Genomic DNA, 17,723 nt, shown 5'->3' with positions numbered 1-17,723 from the left:
GCCTGAAGTAACATGGAGGCCAGATCAGGTATGCATAACAAATTTCCTTCCCTGAAGAACATTAGTGAAGCAGATGGATTTTTACAACAACCGACAGTGGTTACATGGTCACCAATAGGTCAGCTTTTAATTCCAGATTTTCATTGATTCAAATTTCACCATCTGCCATGCTGGGAAATTAACCCATGTACCCAGAGCATTAGCCTGGGTTTCTGGATTACTATCCAGTGATGATACCATTACATCACTGCCTCCCTAGGTAGGGGAACTTCCAGGTAGTGGTCTTCCCATGCATCTGCTGCCTTTGTTATATTGTGGAGGTTGTGAGTTTGGAAGGCGCTATCCAAGAAGGCTTGGTGATTTACAGTAATACATCTTGTAAATGGTACACTTGCTGCCACTATGCAATGGTAGAATAGGGACTGAATGTTGAAGGTGGTGGGTGAGGTGCCAGTCAAGTGGGATGCTTTGTCTGGATTATGTCAAGTTATTGAAAGTTGTTGGAATTGCATCTAACCATCAAACTCCTCACTTGTGTCTTGCAAGATGGTGGACAGATATTGGGCAGTCAGGAATGAGTTAGTCGCTGCAGAATTCATAGCCTCTGACAAGTTTTTGCAGTCACAGTACTTAAACAGCTGGCCCAGTTCAGTTTCTGGTCAGTAGCAATCCCAGCATGTTGATAGTAGAGAATTCAGTGATGGTAATACCATTTATTGTCAAGGAATGCTGCTTAGCTTCTCAATTACTGGAGATGGTCTTTGCCTGATAATTGTATGGCATGCATTTTACTTGGTACTTATCACCACAAGTCTGGAAGTTGTTCAGGTCTTTCGACTTAGGAGCCAAACTTGAGTATTTGTGGAATCACGGATGGTTCTAAACATTGTGCAATCTTCTGACCTCATGATGGAGGTAAGTCACTGATGAAGGAGCTGAAGATTGTTGAGTCTAAGACACTGCCCTGGGAACACCTGCAATGATGTCCTTTGATTGAAATGATGAACCTCCAACAATCACAAACATTTTCTTTTGTGCTAAGTATGACAAAATGGATTTTTGCACATTGTGTGCACTTGGCTTCTACCTGGCTCTGTTGGACCTTACATGCACATATTGGGTCTGTGATTGGATCTCTTGATGAAGATCATCAAATTAGTGTAACCTGTAACTAGTTGCTAACATACATGTCCATCTTGTTAACTAAAAGAGACTTTTCTAACTAGAGCAGCAAGTGGCTTTCCTCTACCCCAGTAGACCAGACAAGCCCTATAGTTTCCTCTACATAAAGACGATGGTGGCAGCAACTTCCACCATGAGCAGTGGCTTATACAGGATAGTGAGCTGTTGCTCATACAACAAGCAGCAATTTGTTTATTCCACAGTAAATGCACCCACAGTACTTGCATGGTGTACTGAATTTCTTTTTGGGTGATTGTGGTTGGGTGGGGGAAGGAGATAAGAAAGAACTAACTAATTACAAAATCTATGATCATGAAACATATTCTTTACCATCAATTAAAATTTATTGCAAATGTGTACGATTTATAAAGGAAAAAGTTAACAGATCCTATGGCATTATTCATGTTCTAACGACACTCTATGGATTAACATGTTACAGTTGAAAGCTTTCTCATTACAAGTTTCCACACGCCAAGATCTTTGAAGTGAGGAACTTTAAATGTGAAGAAATCTTTTTGCTTGACTACTTCTGTTATCTATAGATGTCAAACAACTAGTTAACTCTTTGAATACTGGATTATTTTTTCAATAAAACATAATTTTGTGAACCATAGACCTATTGAAAACTAGGTTTTGCAGATTTAAGAAACTGAGATATAAATTATATGAGAAAATTCAGAAGAGATCTATTAGAATTTTAGCTATAGTAACAATAGGTCAGGTGTTAATTTTGGAAAGATCTAATTGATAAATTTTAACTTTTCTGTTTGTTAGAAAATATACATCAAGAAAATTGGGTTTTTTTGAGTCTCATATCTTGGAATTTATTTACAACACTAACTATTTATAACACTACTGTGTCACGGACGTACAGTTCTGCAGACATAGTCTGGGTTCTGTGATTACTTATGTTACAACACATTACATGGATATATTGACTGACCACATTGATTCCATTACACAAAAGGATTGAAAGTGAGGTGGGCATATTTACACTGAAACATCTCATGTTGTGATGTCATATAACTGTCTTAAAGGTATAGACCTGACTGGTTGGAATCTGTGCCTTAACACACCCCTTCCACGCCCTTTTTCTTTCTAAAGAATGGAAACCCTTTTCGATACATTCAGATAATGTATTGATGGAAGTATGATTCAAGACCAAAATACCACTACTTGGTAGTGCACCTGCAATCAGTGGTATGCTACTTGTTACAGATGGGTGTGTATCATTTGTTGTTCATGTGTAGTTGTATCTAGCATGACATCTTCAGTATACAAGTCATCATCCTGTATGACAAGTGGCTGATGATATGCAATTTAGATTTGCTGTCTGTATCTTTGTATGAATTGACCATTGCTCATTATATCATCATGTGACTTAGGCTGGACACAATGCTGTAGTATATTTCCAATAATCCATGTGCTCATATGAAAGTCTTGAACACTTATGGTTTGTCCTTGCGATAACGAATGGCATGGTGATGTACCATTTTCTCCCCTCTTGCCTACAATGTATCATGCATATGTGGTTGGGTAATGAGAGTGTGGAAGAGAAATCTCCCAAACACGTAAATTGTCAGTGAGGCTAAACAATTGTTTTGAGGGGTAGACATAAATTTAACATAGCTACCTGAAAGTCTTGGCAAGAAACTTTACATTAAATGATCATAGATTTAATTGTACAAACGGTGTATTCTGGTAGTGGGGAAGAGGCAATTAAATGTTAAATTGTCCATTGCCTACACGTCTTGGAAAAAATGCTTCAGTGTACTGTGGTGCTGTTGTCAGACATAAATGAGATACACCAATCTACTGAATATGGCAATTGTAAAAATCTGTTGCGCTATTGGTATCTTTGATCTTTCACATAAAAGGTAATTTGCTGAAATTGTCAGTCACCAGAATGTAATCATGGCCTTAGATATGCAAAATATCCGTTGCAACGTTACTCTGTAGTTCTGATGGAATCTTGTGTGCACCCATGTGACCTATATATATGGCCTATATATGGTCTAGCATGTCTTGCCATAGACCTTGCAGAATCACAACTTATTAACCTTGAAGATTACATTCTTAGAGTGTCATAGTTTGTCTTTGAATGACCATAAAGAACACACTAGCTCAAGGATCTGTTGGATACATTCAGGACATCTTCTGTGCTGAATGACTCTATGACCCGTTGATGATAATCTTTTTGAATTATCGCAGGTGGTCATCATCTGATGTAGCTTGCTGGATGTACCCTGCTTGACTGTGACCAAAATGAATGAGATCAATGCTGTGGTCTGCAGTCCTTGGTGTCAAAGGAGACTCCTCTCACTTAACTCCTCTCCCTTCCTTCAGGTCAAAGTTGTGGCCATGGGTAACCACATGGGCCCCCGTAATGGCTGTGGGAGCATGAAACATTTCTTATTCCAGTGCTATTCAGGCCCCCAGCCGTACCTCTTTCTCCGCTACATCGATAACATCATTGGTGCTGCTTCCATCTCTCACTCAGAATTGGAAATGTTTATCAACTTTGTTTCCAATTTTCACCCTGCTTTCTCCTTCACCTGGTCCATTTCTGACTCCTCACTTCCCTTCTTCAACATCTGTTTCCATTTCTGGGGATAGGCTGGCCACCAATACAAACCCACTGACTCCCCAGTTACCTTGACTATACATATACTACACCCTGCTTCCTGAATAGGCTGTATTCTATTCTCCCAGTTTCTTTGTCACTGCTGCATTCATTTCAATGAGGTCAGCTTCTACGAGGGGGCCTCTGAAATGTCCACCTTCTTCCTCAACCGAGATTCCCCACCACTGTGGTTGACAGGACCATCAGTCATGTCCTAACCATCTTCCCCACTTCAGTCTTCAGCCTTTTTCGTCTCCCACAACAGCGACAGGGTTGACCTGGAACCCACTTACCACATCACCAGTGTCCATATACAGAGGATCATTAGCTGCCATTTCTGCCAGCTCCAGTGGGATGCCATCACCAGACACATACTTCCCACCCTTCCCTTGTCTGCCTTTTGTACAGACTGTGCCCTCCAGGACACCATGGTCCACTTCCTTACTCCCAACATCTCCTCACACCCCCATGGCACCTTCCCTTACAATAGCTGGTGGTGGTGGTGGTGTGTGGTTGTTGCTATTTATCAGGAACTTGATTGGACCAGCGACAAAAATATTGTAGCTACAAGAGCAGTTCAGAAGCTGGGTATTCTGTGACAAGGGACTCACCAACTAAACTCTTTCACTAGCATGGGTAAGAGTTATGAATATGTTGGAAAACTCTCTACGTTCCTGAATGAACAGTTCTGAAAGGCAGTGCAAGAATAGAGGCAATTGAGGCTATATGTGCACTGGCAAGTTGAGAAAATGGTTACAAACAGATTTGGGATCCCAAGCTTTACAAATTGAGTTATGGAGTACAAAAGCAAGTTATGATAAACTTTTATAAGACATTGGTCTGGACTAAATGTGCCCGATTCTGAAGGCTTTAGACAGAGAGAGCAGAAAGATTAACAAGAATAGTCCCAGGGATGAAAGCAGAGGGACTTCAGATATGAAGATAGCAGGGGAGAAACTAAAGCTTCTTAGAGAACAGAAAGTCGAGAAGAGATTTGATAGAGGTGTTCAAAAATATGAAGAAGTTAGACAAAGCAAATACAAAGAATCTATTCCATTGGCATAAGGATCAGAAGACACTAATTTAAGATAATTTAAAAAATGAAGATTTTTTTCCATGCAGCAATTGGTTAGGAGCAGGAATTCACAGTCTGGGTGGTAGTGGCAGGCTGAATTGTGGCAAATGGATATTGACTGAGCACCTGAAGATTAAAAAAAAATTAGGGTTATGAGGAACGGGGAAGGTTTGGGAGAGTTGCTTAATTGCTGCTGCAGAGAGTTGGGTGGACCAAATGCCTTCTGTGTTGTAACTATTCTATGATTCCTAACAACATACATACAGCATTATCCTGGATAAAACAAACAATTTGACTAGCATCCACCACCATAAATATTTACATCCTCTACCACTTTGTTGTTGCACTGTCTGCCATCTACAAAAGACACTCTAACATCTTTGACAGCATTTCCTAAGTTCATGAGTTCTTCTACCTAGGACAAAGGCAACAGTTGTACAGGAACACTACAGCCTCCAAGTTAACCTTTGAATCAAACACCAGCTTTACTTTTGAAATGTATTACTATTTCATCATTTTCATTGGGTCAAAATCTTCAAACTGCTTCTTTTTCCTTGAAACAGTACAGTGGAATACTTCCACCACAACCACAGCAGTGGTTCAGAAAGTGGTTTGTTGCCATCTTCTTTCAGGCAATCAGTGATGAGCAATAAATGCTACTGTTTCCAATGATATCTAAATCCCATGAATGAATTTCAAAAAAGAAACTGGATTGGACTATCCAAACACATTGAAGAAAGAACATTTGCAGCTAATTTAGAAGTCTCCAATCCCATTCTTTTATGGGTTTCACATTCAGTTCCTGTAGGTGAAAATAGAGTTTCTTATCCTACAGAACAACTCATTTCTCTTTACATCTTGAGTTAAGACCCTTAAGGAGTTAATTGAATAGTTTCAGAATATTCAGACTGAAGAAAACAAACTTATATCCATATGATAGTCATTTCACAAAGTATTTCCCAAGAAGACCCCAAGCAGAAATGTGATGAATTCATGAAATAAAGATTGGAAGGGCTGGAAGTACACAACAGAGGTTGCAGCAACTGTGAAAACAGTTATGATTGAGACAAATATGACTCAGAGCATACATTTAATGTATTTCTTTCATATGTGCAGCATCTGCAGTATTTTCTTTTATAATTAGGAAGATTCTTGATTGAAATAGTAAGGAGGAAAGGAGTGACATTAAAGTAGCCAACAAAATTTCACAGAATAAGGCAAAGACCATTCATGTTATTTATGTATGAGGGGCTGCAGAAATAGATTATTGTTGATGATCTCAAACTTTGCACTTTAGTGTAGTTGAGAGAATGAGAACACCAAAAAAAAACTTACCAAGTAGATGTTTCAGGAAATCGAAGGGGAAAATAAATCACAGTTAGGTGTCAGTACTGAAATGTAGAAGATAATCTAGCTTTAAAGCAAGAAAAATGGCAGAAATAAAGATGAAAACGACACAAAAGCGCAATATGCTACAGAAGATAAATTAAAAACAGCCAAAATTAGAGTCTTGTCTCAGAGGTATTGCATACAGCAGGATTAAGAGAAATGATTAACTAATATTGTGCACAGTTTTGGGTAAGAATATTCAAATTAACTGTGTTAACTCAATTCTTTGAAGATTTTGACAGAACCTAAATATAAGTTGTACTCAGTTCATTTTTAAAATATATTTCTGGAGCCATGACTTACGAACAAACTGTCAAATTCATTTTAACTGCAAGCTCCACAGACAAATACCTGTAATAGTAATGAAATGTTTCAACAAGCTTTCCTGAGAATCAAAAAGCTGGACACACATGATAGGAATAACTCTTTAGCCATTTTACTTTACAGTACATTTCAGCAATTTAATGCATATTATCTATTATTGCGGTTTGTGGGATTATGCATCGTCAGACTGCATTCTTGGCTGATCTAAATTCCACCCCCAATTACTTTCAATTGGGTGATCACAGTGGCCTAGCAACATGAAGAATGACTCATTAATAAGTATTTTGTAATATTTTAAAAGATTATTTTGATCTTTTTGAATTATCTTTTTCTTCTTTCTCTCTTCCTGTAACTCTCTGAATTTGATTTTAACTGTCCCATCTGGCGAACAATATCAGTTGTGGGAGCAAAGGAGAAAGGTTTAAAGTAACAGGGCAACTTAATTCCACAATTCTGCTTCCTTTCCGTCAGGTCCCTGTATTAAACTGTTCATTTGAGTGGAGCTGCCCATCACCAAGAGCGAAGCAGGGTGTTCTTTAAATATATGGATCATACATAATGAAAGGACTACGTCTATAATATCAACTGACACCTGGGGAGAAGGTGGACAGTTTCAGCCAAGAGCAGGATGCTGGGCTGAAAGATTAATTATGTATTTATTTTTCAGGATTTCCTGTGGGCTAGAAAGGATAGGAGTGCTCCATTTGGGCCTCATTTGTTCAGAGCTACCAATCTCCCTTGATCATTCCCCCACAGATTGCCAGTCAAGAACAAGAACCAATAAACTATTACACAGTGACTCACATCCTACCAACAACAGATGAGCAATAACCACAATTTAAGTCTGAAGTCAGTTTAATTTGGTTCTCATACATCCAATTGCTTTTATCTTTCCTAGTAGTTTGTTTGACCCTTCACCAAGCTTCAAGTTCTTTATCTAATCCATAATCAAAGTTATCTGTTACTACCTCTGCCATGTTTGGCCAGAACATTTGCCACCACTGCTGAAGTGGTGCAAACATAATTTCTCCTATGCCCTGCTCACTGGTTTTGAGGGCCCTCCCACAAGACTTACAAGTCATCCAAACATGTACCCATCTGCTCAACTATTTCTTCTTTTCTTGGCAACATGATGCTCATCCTTCAATGCCGTGATTTTAAAATGCTATATTAGTCTTCCAAAGGCATCCCTTCAGTCCATCTCTTTAAGATCATCCAACGCCACAATCTAGTTCATACATTTTACACTTCTATCTCTCAGCTACTGTATGTATTCCTTCCCAGCTGCTCCACTGTTGGCAGCAGAGGTTTTAGCCATTAAAACCTGGCATTCTTGAACTTGCTTCCTAAACCCCTTTAAACTTGCCAGCATTCTCATCTTCAAATCTCTTTTTTTAATAGTGCCTTTTGCATCTTTTATAAATCTTCTCTCAATACCTGTTCATTGTCTGACTTTGCTATTCTCTCGTGAAGCACCTTAGGATGAACCACTGTGTTAAAACTGCTATGTAAATATGGCAGGTGGTTGAGGACTGTTTAGAGATTGTGTAGATAAAACAGATTCAAAGCAATCATCAATATTTTTACCATTTCATGTATTGTGGTGAGAGGCACCCTAGCTCAGTACTTCCCTTTAATGATGGGTGCAGCACTTTCAATGTTAATATGGGATTCCAGAAGCAAAAGGTTTGGAAACCACCTGTCTTAGAGTATCCAGGCTTTTCTCAGTGTCATACAGCATGGAAACCAACCCTTCAGTCCGACAGTCTGCGCTGAACATAATCCCAAACTAAACTAGTCCCACCTACCTGCCTAGTCCTGGCCAATTTCCCTCCAAACCTTTCCTTTTCATGTACTTATCCAAGTGTCTTTTAAACATTGTAACTGTGCCCGCATCCACCACTTCCTCAGAAAGATCATTCCACATGCAAGACACCCTCTGTGTAAAGAATTTGTCACTCATGTCTTTTTTAAAATTTCTCTCATTTCACCATAAAAATATGTCCCCTAGTCTTGAAATTTCCCACCTACCATTATTTAAATTTAAATTCCATGACATTTTGCATTGCTTATGCCACTCTTGGACAAATTGCATAATCAAAACTGCACAACAAGGACAAAACTGTAGGTTATTAACTTGTATGCCCCCTAATAAGATAGAGCAAAGAAATGACACCTACCATTAACCCCATCTATACCCCTCATGATTTTATAAACCTCTATGAAGGTCATCTCCTAAATTCCTACACTTCAGGGAGAAAAGTCCCAGCCTATCCAGCCTTTCTTTACAATTCAAATCTTCCATACCCACCAGCATCCTGATAAATCCTTTCTGAACCCTCTCCAACTTAATAATATCCTTCCTTAGATGCTTACTTTTTGTGATTCATGGACAAGGACTCCCAAATCCCACAGTACTGTAGTTTTCTGCTGTTTTTCCTCCATGTAAATAATATTCAGCTCCTCTATTCTTCCTGTAAAAGTGCATAACCTCTTATTTCCCACATTATATTCCATTTGCTAAGTTTTTGCTCATTCACTGAACTGGTCTATATTCCTCTGTAGACTCTTTGTCATCCTCACTACTTGCCTTCCCACCCATTTTTATGTCATTGGAAATTTGGGAAATTTTTCCCAAATTTTTCTAAAGTGAAATTTCTTTGCTCTATCTTATTAGGGGCATACAAGTTAATAACCTACAGTTTTGTCCTTGTTGTGCAGTTTTGATTATGCAATTTGTCCAAGAGTGGCATAAGCAATGCAAAATGTCATGGAATTTAAATTTAAATAATGTGCAGTGCAATCCAAGACACCAAACTGGAAGCAGGTCCAATGCACAAAACTCGCCATGCTCTCGAGATGTAATAATTGCTATTCAGAATTTTGCTCATTTCAGATCTTTGAGGATGGTCTAAAAATTAAGAAGACTATTTTGGGTGCAAGAACACTAAAAGGAGCATTTTATAAAGTTTATGAATACAACATACTAAGAAATAGACCGCTTTACCTCAATAAGTATATTTTCTAAAAGTCAAATTTATTAAGTTTCTTATGTATGAGATCTTAGAGCTTTACAAGCTCAGGTTGGACAGCTGAGTCATAGCACTATTATTTGGTGGATTGAATCCTGTGGCAAATTTTCATCACTGTTCTCATCACTACTCCACCTTTTACCTTTACCTCCACCATGTTAAGTCAACCTTCACTTTTCAACTCCAACTTATGAAGTTTAAAATCTCTCTCTTTCTCCCTCTCTTTTTCCCTTTCTTCTGCTTTTAATCAGAAGTTAAACTGTTTCATTTCCTTTTCATATTCAAACTGTTTTACTTCTTTTGCTTTTGCCTCTAGTTCAGGCTACTTCATTTCTGGAAATTATAGACGCTGAGCTATCGCTGCAATTACCTCCCTTTTCTACACATGCACAGCCAAACCCAACTTCGGCTTGTTTGCCAATTCCAAAAGCTTTGCCTTCCTCACCTTCTGTAAACTATCCAAGTGAGTGCTTCCACACCCAGGAAACTCTTAACATCTTAGAACAGAGTCCCCAGTTTGTTATGGACCAGACCAGAAATCCCCTCTCCCCTCCAAAATATTGTATGGAGATAAGGCTAGAACCTAACATTTATATTTATTTAAAGGCAAGTGTAAAGTCCTGTGCTCCAGATGTGACTCAAATGGTCTGCCACTAGGCTTGAATCAAAACACACTTCCCTCTTACAACACAGTTGAAATACAAAAGAAAGACTGAGAAAAGTCAATGGAATTCCTGAAATATGCCTGGGAAACCTTCCTAAAACAATCTAACTCTGTTTTATGGACCAGACCAAATCCCCTCAAATCATGTCAAGGAGAAAGCCTAGATCCTATCTTTTATGTTATTTAAAGGCAAGTGTAAGGTGCTCTGTTCCCAGGGTAATTTGATTGGTGATATTTCTAGGCTTTAAGCAAAACATACTTTATTCTTACCTTACAGTTAAAATATAAACAAAAGAAAGAAGAATTGGTATACTTTAACTCTATTGGAAAATTTAATAGAATTATACAGTAGTTAACTACTAACCAGCAACTATTCCAATATAGAAACATCCTATAAACACACTCTTTGCAAAGGCAAATTCAGTAAAATAGATTATCTCATGTAATGTTTCTCCAATCTAGGAGAAAGAAACACCAAGAGAAAATTCAAGTAGAGAGACATACATGGCAGCTTCCACAACTAACTTCAAACCCCAACAACTACTGAAAGCTAAGCTAAAACCCTGGTGCTGTGGGAGTCTGACTCATCCATTCATGTTGCTTCTATTGTTCCAACTTTAAAAAAAAAATCCAAGGCCTCACAAGCTGTTTGTTTTGTTGGCTTAGAAGAGACAGCTTTGTACCTATAGGTCAAAACATCTCTTCAAAAAAAAAGGACAAAATATACTTCTTAAAGCCATAGCATTGTCTCACACTGCAAGGATTGATGCTTTTTGTTAAATTTGGTTTTAACAGAATAAATTACAAGTAGAGTGAGTGGGATGAATGTGAGGTTATCCACTTTGGTAGCAAAAACAGAAAGGCAGACCATTATCTGAAAAGCAAAAGATTGGGAAAGGGGGAGATGCAACAAGGCCAAGTCACTCTAAGTAAGCATGTAAGTGCATCTGTGGTGAAGAAGGTAAATAATTCGCTGGCCTTCACAACGAAAAGATTCAAGAACAGGAGCAGGGATATCTCGTTACGATTGAACAGGACATTGCTGAAACTACATATGGAGTTTTGTGTGCAGTTTTGGTCCCTTTATCTGAGGAAGATGTCCTAGTTATGGAGGGTGTGCAAAAATGGTTTTGCAGACTGATTCCTGGGATGTCAGGCCTGAAGACAGACTAGATCGGTTAGGACAATATTCACGTAAGTTTAAAAGAATGAGGAGGCATTTCATAGAAACCTTTAAAATTTTAACAGGACTAGACAGGGTCAATGCAAGAAGGATGTTCCCAGTGACCAGGGTGTCCAGAACCAGGGATCACAGTTTACGGATATGGATAGGTTATTTAGGACTGAGAGGAGGTGAAATTTCTTCACTCATAGGGTGGTGAGTCCATTTAAATCTCTGCCACAGAATTGGTTGAGGCCAAAACATTGAATGCTTTCAGGAATTCATTAGATAAAAGTTAAAGATAGTTCAATAGATAATTAAATAAAAGCAAAATACTGCAGATATTGGAAATCTGAAACACAAGGCGAGAATGCTGGAGAAACTCAGTAGGACGGGCAGCTTCTGAGGAGAGAGAAACAAGAGTTTACATTTAGAGTCTGGTGTGACTTTTATGCAGAAGAAGTCTGACCACAGTCATTTTTCTTAGGAATAGTTCTTAGGGCAATGAGCATATTGAATGGTCAAACAAGTTTAAAGGGCTGAACGGCTACTCTTGCTCTTATTTTCTATATTTCTGTGTAATCAATCAAATGAATTAATGTGATTGAATCCTTGTGAAAGGCAACCAAATAACAATAATGTTTAAGATTCAAACAGAAATGAAAAGGAAAATGATGAGTGCAAAAGCAAGCTCACTGATTTGGAATAGGCCAGATCTCAGCGAGAAAAAGAGTGAACTAGCAGAGATGAGAAGGGAATGAAAATTGCTTTATTTAATTTGTAGAATAAACAAACAAACAATTACAAAGGGAAACTATTTCATATTTCAAGATTTCCAAAGTGGAGGGTTAGAAACAAAAAAACAATTGACACATGAATCCTATCGTTATGATTTTTGATTTTGATTTCATTTGATTTACTGTCACATGTAACAAGATACAGTGAAATTATATTGCTTTGCGTGCAATTAAGTACATCAAGGTAAGAGAACAGAATGCAGAATATAGTGTTACAGCTACAGAGAAGGTACAGAGAAAGAGTAATTCTGACTTAAAATTGATACTTAAAAGAGTAGAACGATTATAATATTGAAACTAGTGAAACAAGAGTATGAGAAAAGAAGTTGACAGGGAGTAAGTGGAATCTAAAAATGTATACTGCAAATACGTTAGTTAAAAAAAACACTAATGATGTAAGGCGTAATCTCCATTAGCAAAAGGCAGCAGTGAATTAAGTTGGGATACACTGAAATTTATGGAAATACTTAATGAGCATTTTGCTTTAAGAAGAGTGATGATAATATAATAGAAAAATTAACTCAGCTAACGGATATCAGATTACAGGGAACAGGAGTGCTACATTCAAAGACATGATGGAAATGGGAGAAGTAGTATCAGAGGACAAGACATTATTTCAGGGATTTCTGAATAGTGGATGTGCCAGAAGACAAGAGTGGCCACTGTACTACTCACTTTTATAAAGGGGAACAGAGCTAACCCAGGTGATTGTAGTCTAACATCGATGACATCAAATGTTCATGTAAAAAAAATTATTAAATATCTGAATGAATAGAAAACTTACTTTAATTTCCAACAAGGTATTCCTAATTGCTCATGTAACTTTAGCAATAGATCTGTGGAAATACTGGGAAAATGTTGATTATATTAAAGTTTCCACGAGTGTGTGTGAAGTTTCAATGAATAACTAGGAGAATCCCCTTGCAAATCCAACTTTAATCCTAATAATTAAAAGCTATCAATATAACATTAAGAAAGGAATATGTTCCCATTACTTTTATGTATAACTAACTGCATGTACAAATTGATTTTACTATTCCAATTCAGGATTTTTTTCTCTAATAAGACAATGGCACAAAAATGGCCCTTTCCAAACTTACAAACCCACAAAATTCAAACTGGACACCAGAGTGCAAGCATCTGCAATGCAAGTTTCTAGGCCATAATGTGCACACCTTCTAAAATTTAAAACTAGAATTATAAAAAAAAGCAAATATATTTGTTTATTTTTAATAGCAGAAACCAGCATTTTTAAAATTTGTATTAACGGAAATTAGAAAAGAACAGTCAGTCAATCAGCTTGTTTCACACTTCTCAAGATACAAGTTTAGTTAATGTTTTTAGTCTGGTGGAATGGCATTCTATTAATGCATGCTGGGAGTCACCAAATGATTGAAGGGATCACTATCTTTTTAAAAACTGAAAGAACCAGGAACAAAAACAAAGTTGCTGGAAAATCTCAGTAGGTCTGGAAGCATCTGTGAAGGAAAAACCAGCGTTTAACTTTTCAGGTCTGGTGATCCTTCCTCAGAACTTCCTCACTATCTTTTTAACTCAGGCTTCTTTGCACAGAATCCTTCAGCCTCCTTCAATTATCATGGAGCAACCCCACCCTGAACCACAATTAGCCCTTCTGCTTCCATTATATGCTGGAAGTCTGTCGTGGCCTGTTAACATCAAATTCCCACTTCTTATGCAGGACAAATAGTAAATTTGATTGAGTGTTGATCAAGAACTAATTATTAATTAGGCCCTACTGTTAAGATAAGCAGGGCTCCAAGAGCTAGAATCCGTCTGTGCTGCCGCTTTAGGGTTTGCGCAGATTGTTCCTGATCCTTTTATGAAATCAGGGAGATAGTTACAAATGAAGTAAAACAAAAATCACTCTTCTTATCCACTAAGTTTCCCCTTGTGTCTTTGATTTTGAGCTAAAGTTTCCTCCAGTTCTTCATGACAAATTTCAAGTGAGCCAATAAATGCATCAAGGTAAAAGAACAGGTACACTGTACAAACAAAGAATAGAAAATGTGGCTGAATAAATACTGTAGAAAACAGCCATAATAAAACTCAAACATCTGTTATTAATGGTAACTATCATTCACGGGTGTTCACAATCATTCAGGAAAGAGTGCAATCATTTGGTGTGTACTTCTATGTTCAGCTAACAAAATTATGTTGGGATACTCATATATTACGGTTGATAGTGGTTTCAAGGAATGGCACTCTTGCAAATAGCATAGAAGGTGCCAAGGGTGTAACGTGGGGGAGTCAATTATCATTGCATAATCACCTCCTTTGGAATCCAGCTTTGATGGCGTTTGTAGCTGTTAGGTATGATTTGCTGAAGTGATCATCTTCCTGGTGCGTTTCCATCTTTCTTCTCCAGCTGTTTCTGGGTCATCTTCATGTCCATTGTATTACTGGCTTCCCTGAGTGCAAAATTACAAGGGGCACGGCACAGGAACATAGACGCAGGAACAGGCCTTTCTGCCTCTCAAGCCCAGTACTTCAATTAGATCATGGCTAATTTGTATCTTAACTATATTTTCCAGCCATGATGCCAAGAAATCATGCATGCAAATCGGAATCCATGCTTGCCTTTGGGTTATGTATGAAGTACTCTGCTTTGTCTCCCAGGATCCATAAATTCACATGGTTACTGTCATGGAAAAGTTGTAAAAAGAATAAATTCATCATTTGTAATTCCACTGTTTGCTTGACTGTAACAAGCAGGACTTTCTGGTTGGTATCACAAACAAACTGTAACTTCGGTAAATGGAACTCTTTTAATGTATGGCAAAGGTTTTTCTGTTCGTTGCTGTCTTCAGAGCCATCCTTGAGTGAATTATGGCATTCTGCATCCAGATTTCAGATTGCTGATTGAATGCAATCACTTTCTTTGTCCCCTGGGTATTTTGGTGAATTTGTTAAGTTGTTCCTTTGAAAGTTATGGTCATTAACTGTCACATAGCTGCCATGATTGCACTCTACCTGATGTAACACAAATCCATAATGGCAGCTTGAAAAGACTTTGAAGCCAAGAAAATGCAAGAAAATAACTTACATGCTTATAAAAACCTTAACATAGCAAAGTATCCCATGGCAACGGTTATATTCACAGCCATTGTCAGATTAATGCTGACAGTTGTGTCAACGTGATCTTGATGGTCACACAATTTCACAAAATCAGCTTTAACAAATCATACCTTTTAACACAAAGCTTATTACAGATCTTATGGCGCAGCGGTCGAGCCTATGTTTCTGAAGCAGAAACTCTGGGTTCAAGTGCCATTCCAGGACACATCGAGCCTGATTTCAACTTCGTGAAAGTGCATAGGTTTGGAGTAGGGGGAGACTGTGACTCTATAGGGGTTTGGGGGAAAAAGCCCGATATCTGCGAGTATAGCTTGGGGACTCTTTAAATCTCTCAAGCTCCCAACTTCAGCGGGTGTTGCGGGAAATATAAGAACATTTAAATGGTGTAAGCTACTCAAAGTGCAACAGTAGCGCAAAAGCAGGAAATTTTTATCGGAATGCCACTAGACGAATCGGATGCCTACACAGTACTAACAAGAGTCCCATGGAACTTGGGAGACGGACAATTTAAATTGCATTCCACGCTTAAAATAATTGTGCTAAAATGCATTCATATTGTTATATCGGATAATCACGGCAAAATTAACAAAATAAGTGCATGTTGGCAAGTATGTTCTGGGAAAAAATCTATGAATATTTAGTAAAGAAATGAATGTGAAGCGAATGGTTTAATACTTCTAAGGGATAAAACGGGAACACGAAGTTAATACATAGTCAAAAAGCCGGTTTAGTCATATGTTTTAAATGTACGCGTTACAACCAAACGTATGGCAGCAGAATTCTGAGAAGTCACTAATACCCAACTTCAGCAACTGAGGTTTAAAAGTATCATTGGCGTGATACACCAATTTCCAGAGTTAAAACTGATCATATCCGATGCTGAATGCGTTCTCCAATTTTTATCTAACACCCATACTTGAGTGAAATAATGCAAAGATGGAATAACAAGCGTCAGTCCGCATGGCTGGAAAACTATAACATTAAAAAATGCACTGTTGGTGTAGTTACTACTTGGGGAGCTAAAAACATTGCCCAAAATTACATCAGTGAAAGTTTACAGTACCTTCGGGCAGCTGGCTGTTCTCTGGTTGAAGGGTAGCCATGGGGGCACACTCTGACGGTGCGGGCTGAAACGGATACAGTAAGAGCAAAGGCGTAAATGAAACAAGGTAACAGTGAAGTCAAGACGCACCGATGAGTGGGGATCCGCTTCCGGGCAGTTGGGTTCGGGCAGATCATCATGTTCTCTGGCACGTGGGCGCTCCCTACAGGTATCAACCAACTGCAGCTGTCACTTTGGGGGAAGAGGTGGCACAGGAGTGTGTCCAGAGAGTAGCTCTAAAATTGCTGCTCGTACTCTGCTACTTTGCACTGTACTTTGAAAAAGAACCGTGCAAAAACCACGTGTGCGTTGTTCTAGTTTATGCTTTTCATTTAACGAATTTCCATCGCTTGGCCATTTGATTGTTTTCGGTTGTTTCCCTTGCTCTCTCTATCGAGGTGGAAATCTCTCGATTGGTTTGAATCAACAGTTTTGAGAAAAGCCGTGGCCCGAGTACCTAGAGGTTCATTTGAATGTATTCAGAAAAGTTCCACATATCAGTCTAACGTTGTTTTGTTGTCCATGTTGTCGTAAATAGTGAGGCTTCTACATTTCCCTCTCGGCTTTTTTCCACCGAAGATCCAAAGTCCCCGAGGACCAATGCAGCCAGAAGAAGAACCCAGAGGCTTCTCTACTGAATGGATTGGAGTGACAATTACGAGGCAACATTTATTGTCCATTCTTAATTGCCCCGAGAGGGTGGTGGGGGTAGAGGGCCACCTTCTTGAATCGTTTCAGTACTGGCACCTTTACTGCAGTTTGGTAGTTTGATGGAGACTGGGTAAAGTTAGGTAGTGCTTCTTTAAAATTAGATTTAGGATGATACAATTAGGACATTCAATATTGGGATTAAAATGAACAAGTAGATAGGATGCAGTTCTTCCCTTTACTGGAAATCCAGAACAACAGCATGTAATAACATCATTAAACTAGCTCGAAGCAAGCCCAAGGAAAAGTCGATCTTACAAAGCTTCACAAGTAAACGATATCCCAGAGAGCACTGATGCATAACTAATTTACATAGTTAAACAGAATGAGACAATTGGGTACTAATTATGCGAAGGCATGTGCCAGCCGCATTAATAAAGGAAACAAAACAGTAGAAAACACTCAGAGATAGTAGGAACTGCAGATGCTGGAGAATCCGAGACAACAAGGTGCAGGGCTGGATGAACACAGCAGGCCAAGCAGCATCATAGGAGCAGAGAGGCTGACGTTTCGGGCCTAGACCCTTCATCAGATGAAGGGTCTGATGAAGGGTCTAGGCCCGAAACATC

At 38.5% G+C, this 17,723-nt stretch overlaps 1 protein-coding gene across 2 annotated transcripts in view; it reads right to left on the bottom strand.

Moving 5' to 3' along the window:
* The window catches only part of edaradd (EDAR-associated death domain), a 68,005-nt gene that overhangs the window by 35,363 nt on the left and 14,919 nt on the right, over positions 1-17,723 (bottom strand). Inside the window, exon 1 of one of the 2 annotated variants that reach the window (XM_048601238.1) lies at positions 16,408-17,563. The exons of the other annotated variant lie outside the window; for it this stretch is intronic. Coding sequence (XP_048457195.1) covers positions 16,408-16,447 — 40 coding nt within the window. The 5' untranslated portion in view covers positions 16,448-17,563. Of the gene's footprint in view, positions 1-16,407; positions 17,564-17,723 lie in introns of those variants that run through there. 2 annotated transcript variants of the gene reach the window in all.

This window comes from Rhincodon typus, chromosome 9, assembly GCF_021869965.1.
Source record: "Rhincodon typus isolate 14 chromosome 9, sRhiTyp1.1, whole genome shotgun sequence".
NCBI classification, from domain to species: domain Eukaryota; kingdom Metazoa; phylum Chordata; class Chondrichthyes; order Orectolobiformes; family Rhincodontidae; genus Rhincodon; species Rhincodon typus.
The sequence above is the reverse complement of the archived record's forward strand: the minus strand, read 5'-3'. Positions and strand labels throughout refer to the sequence as shown.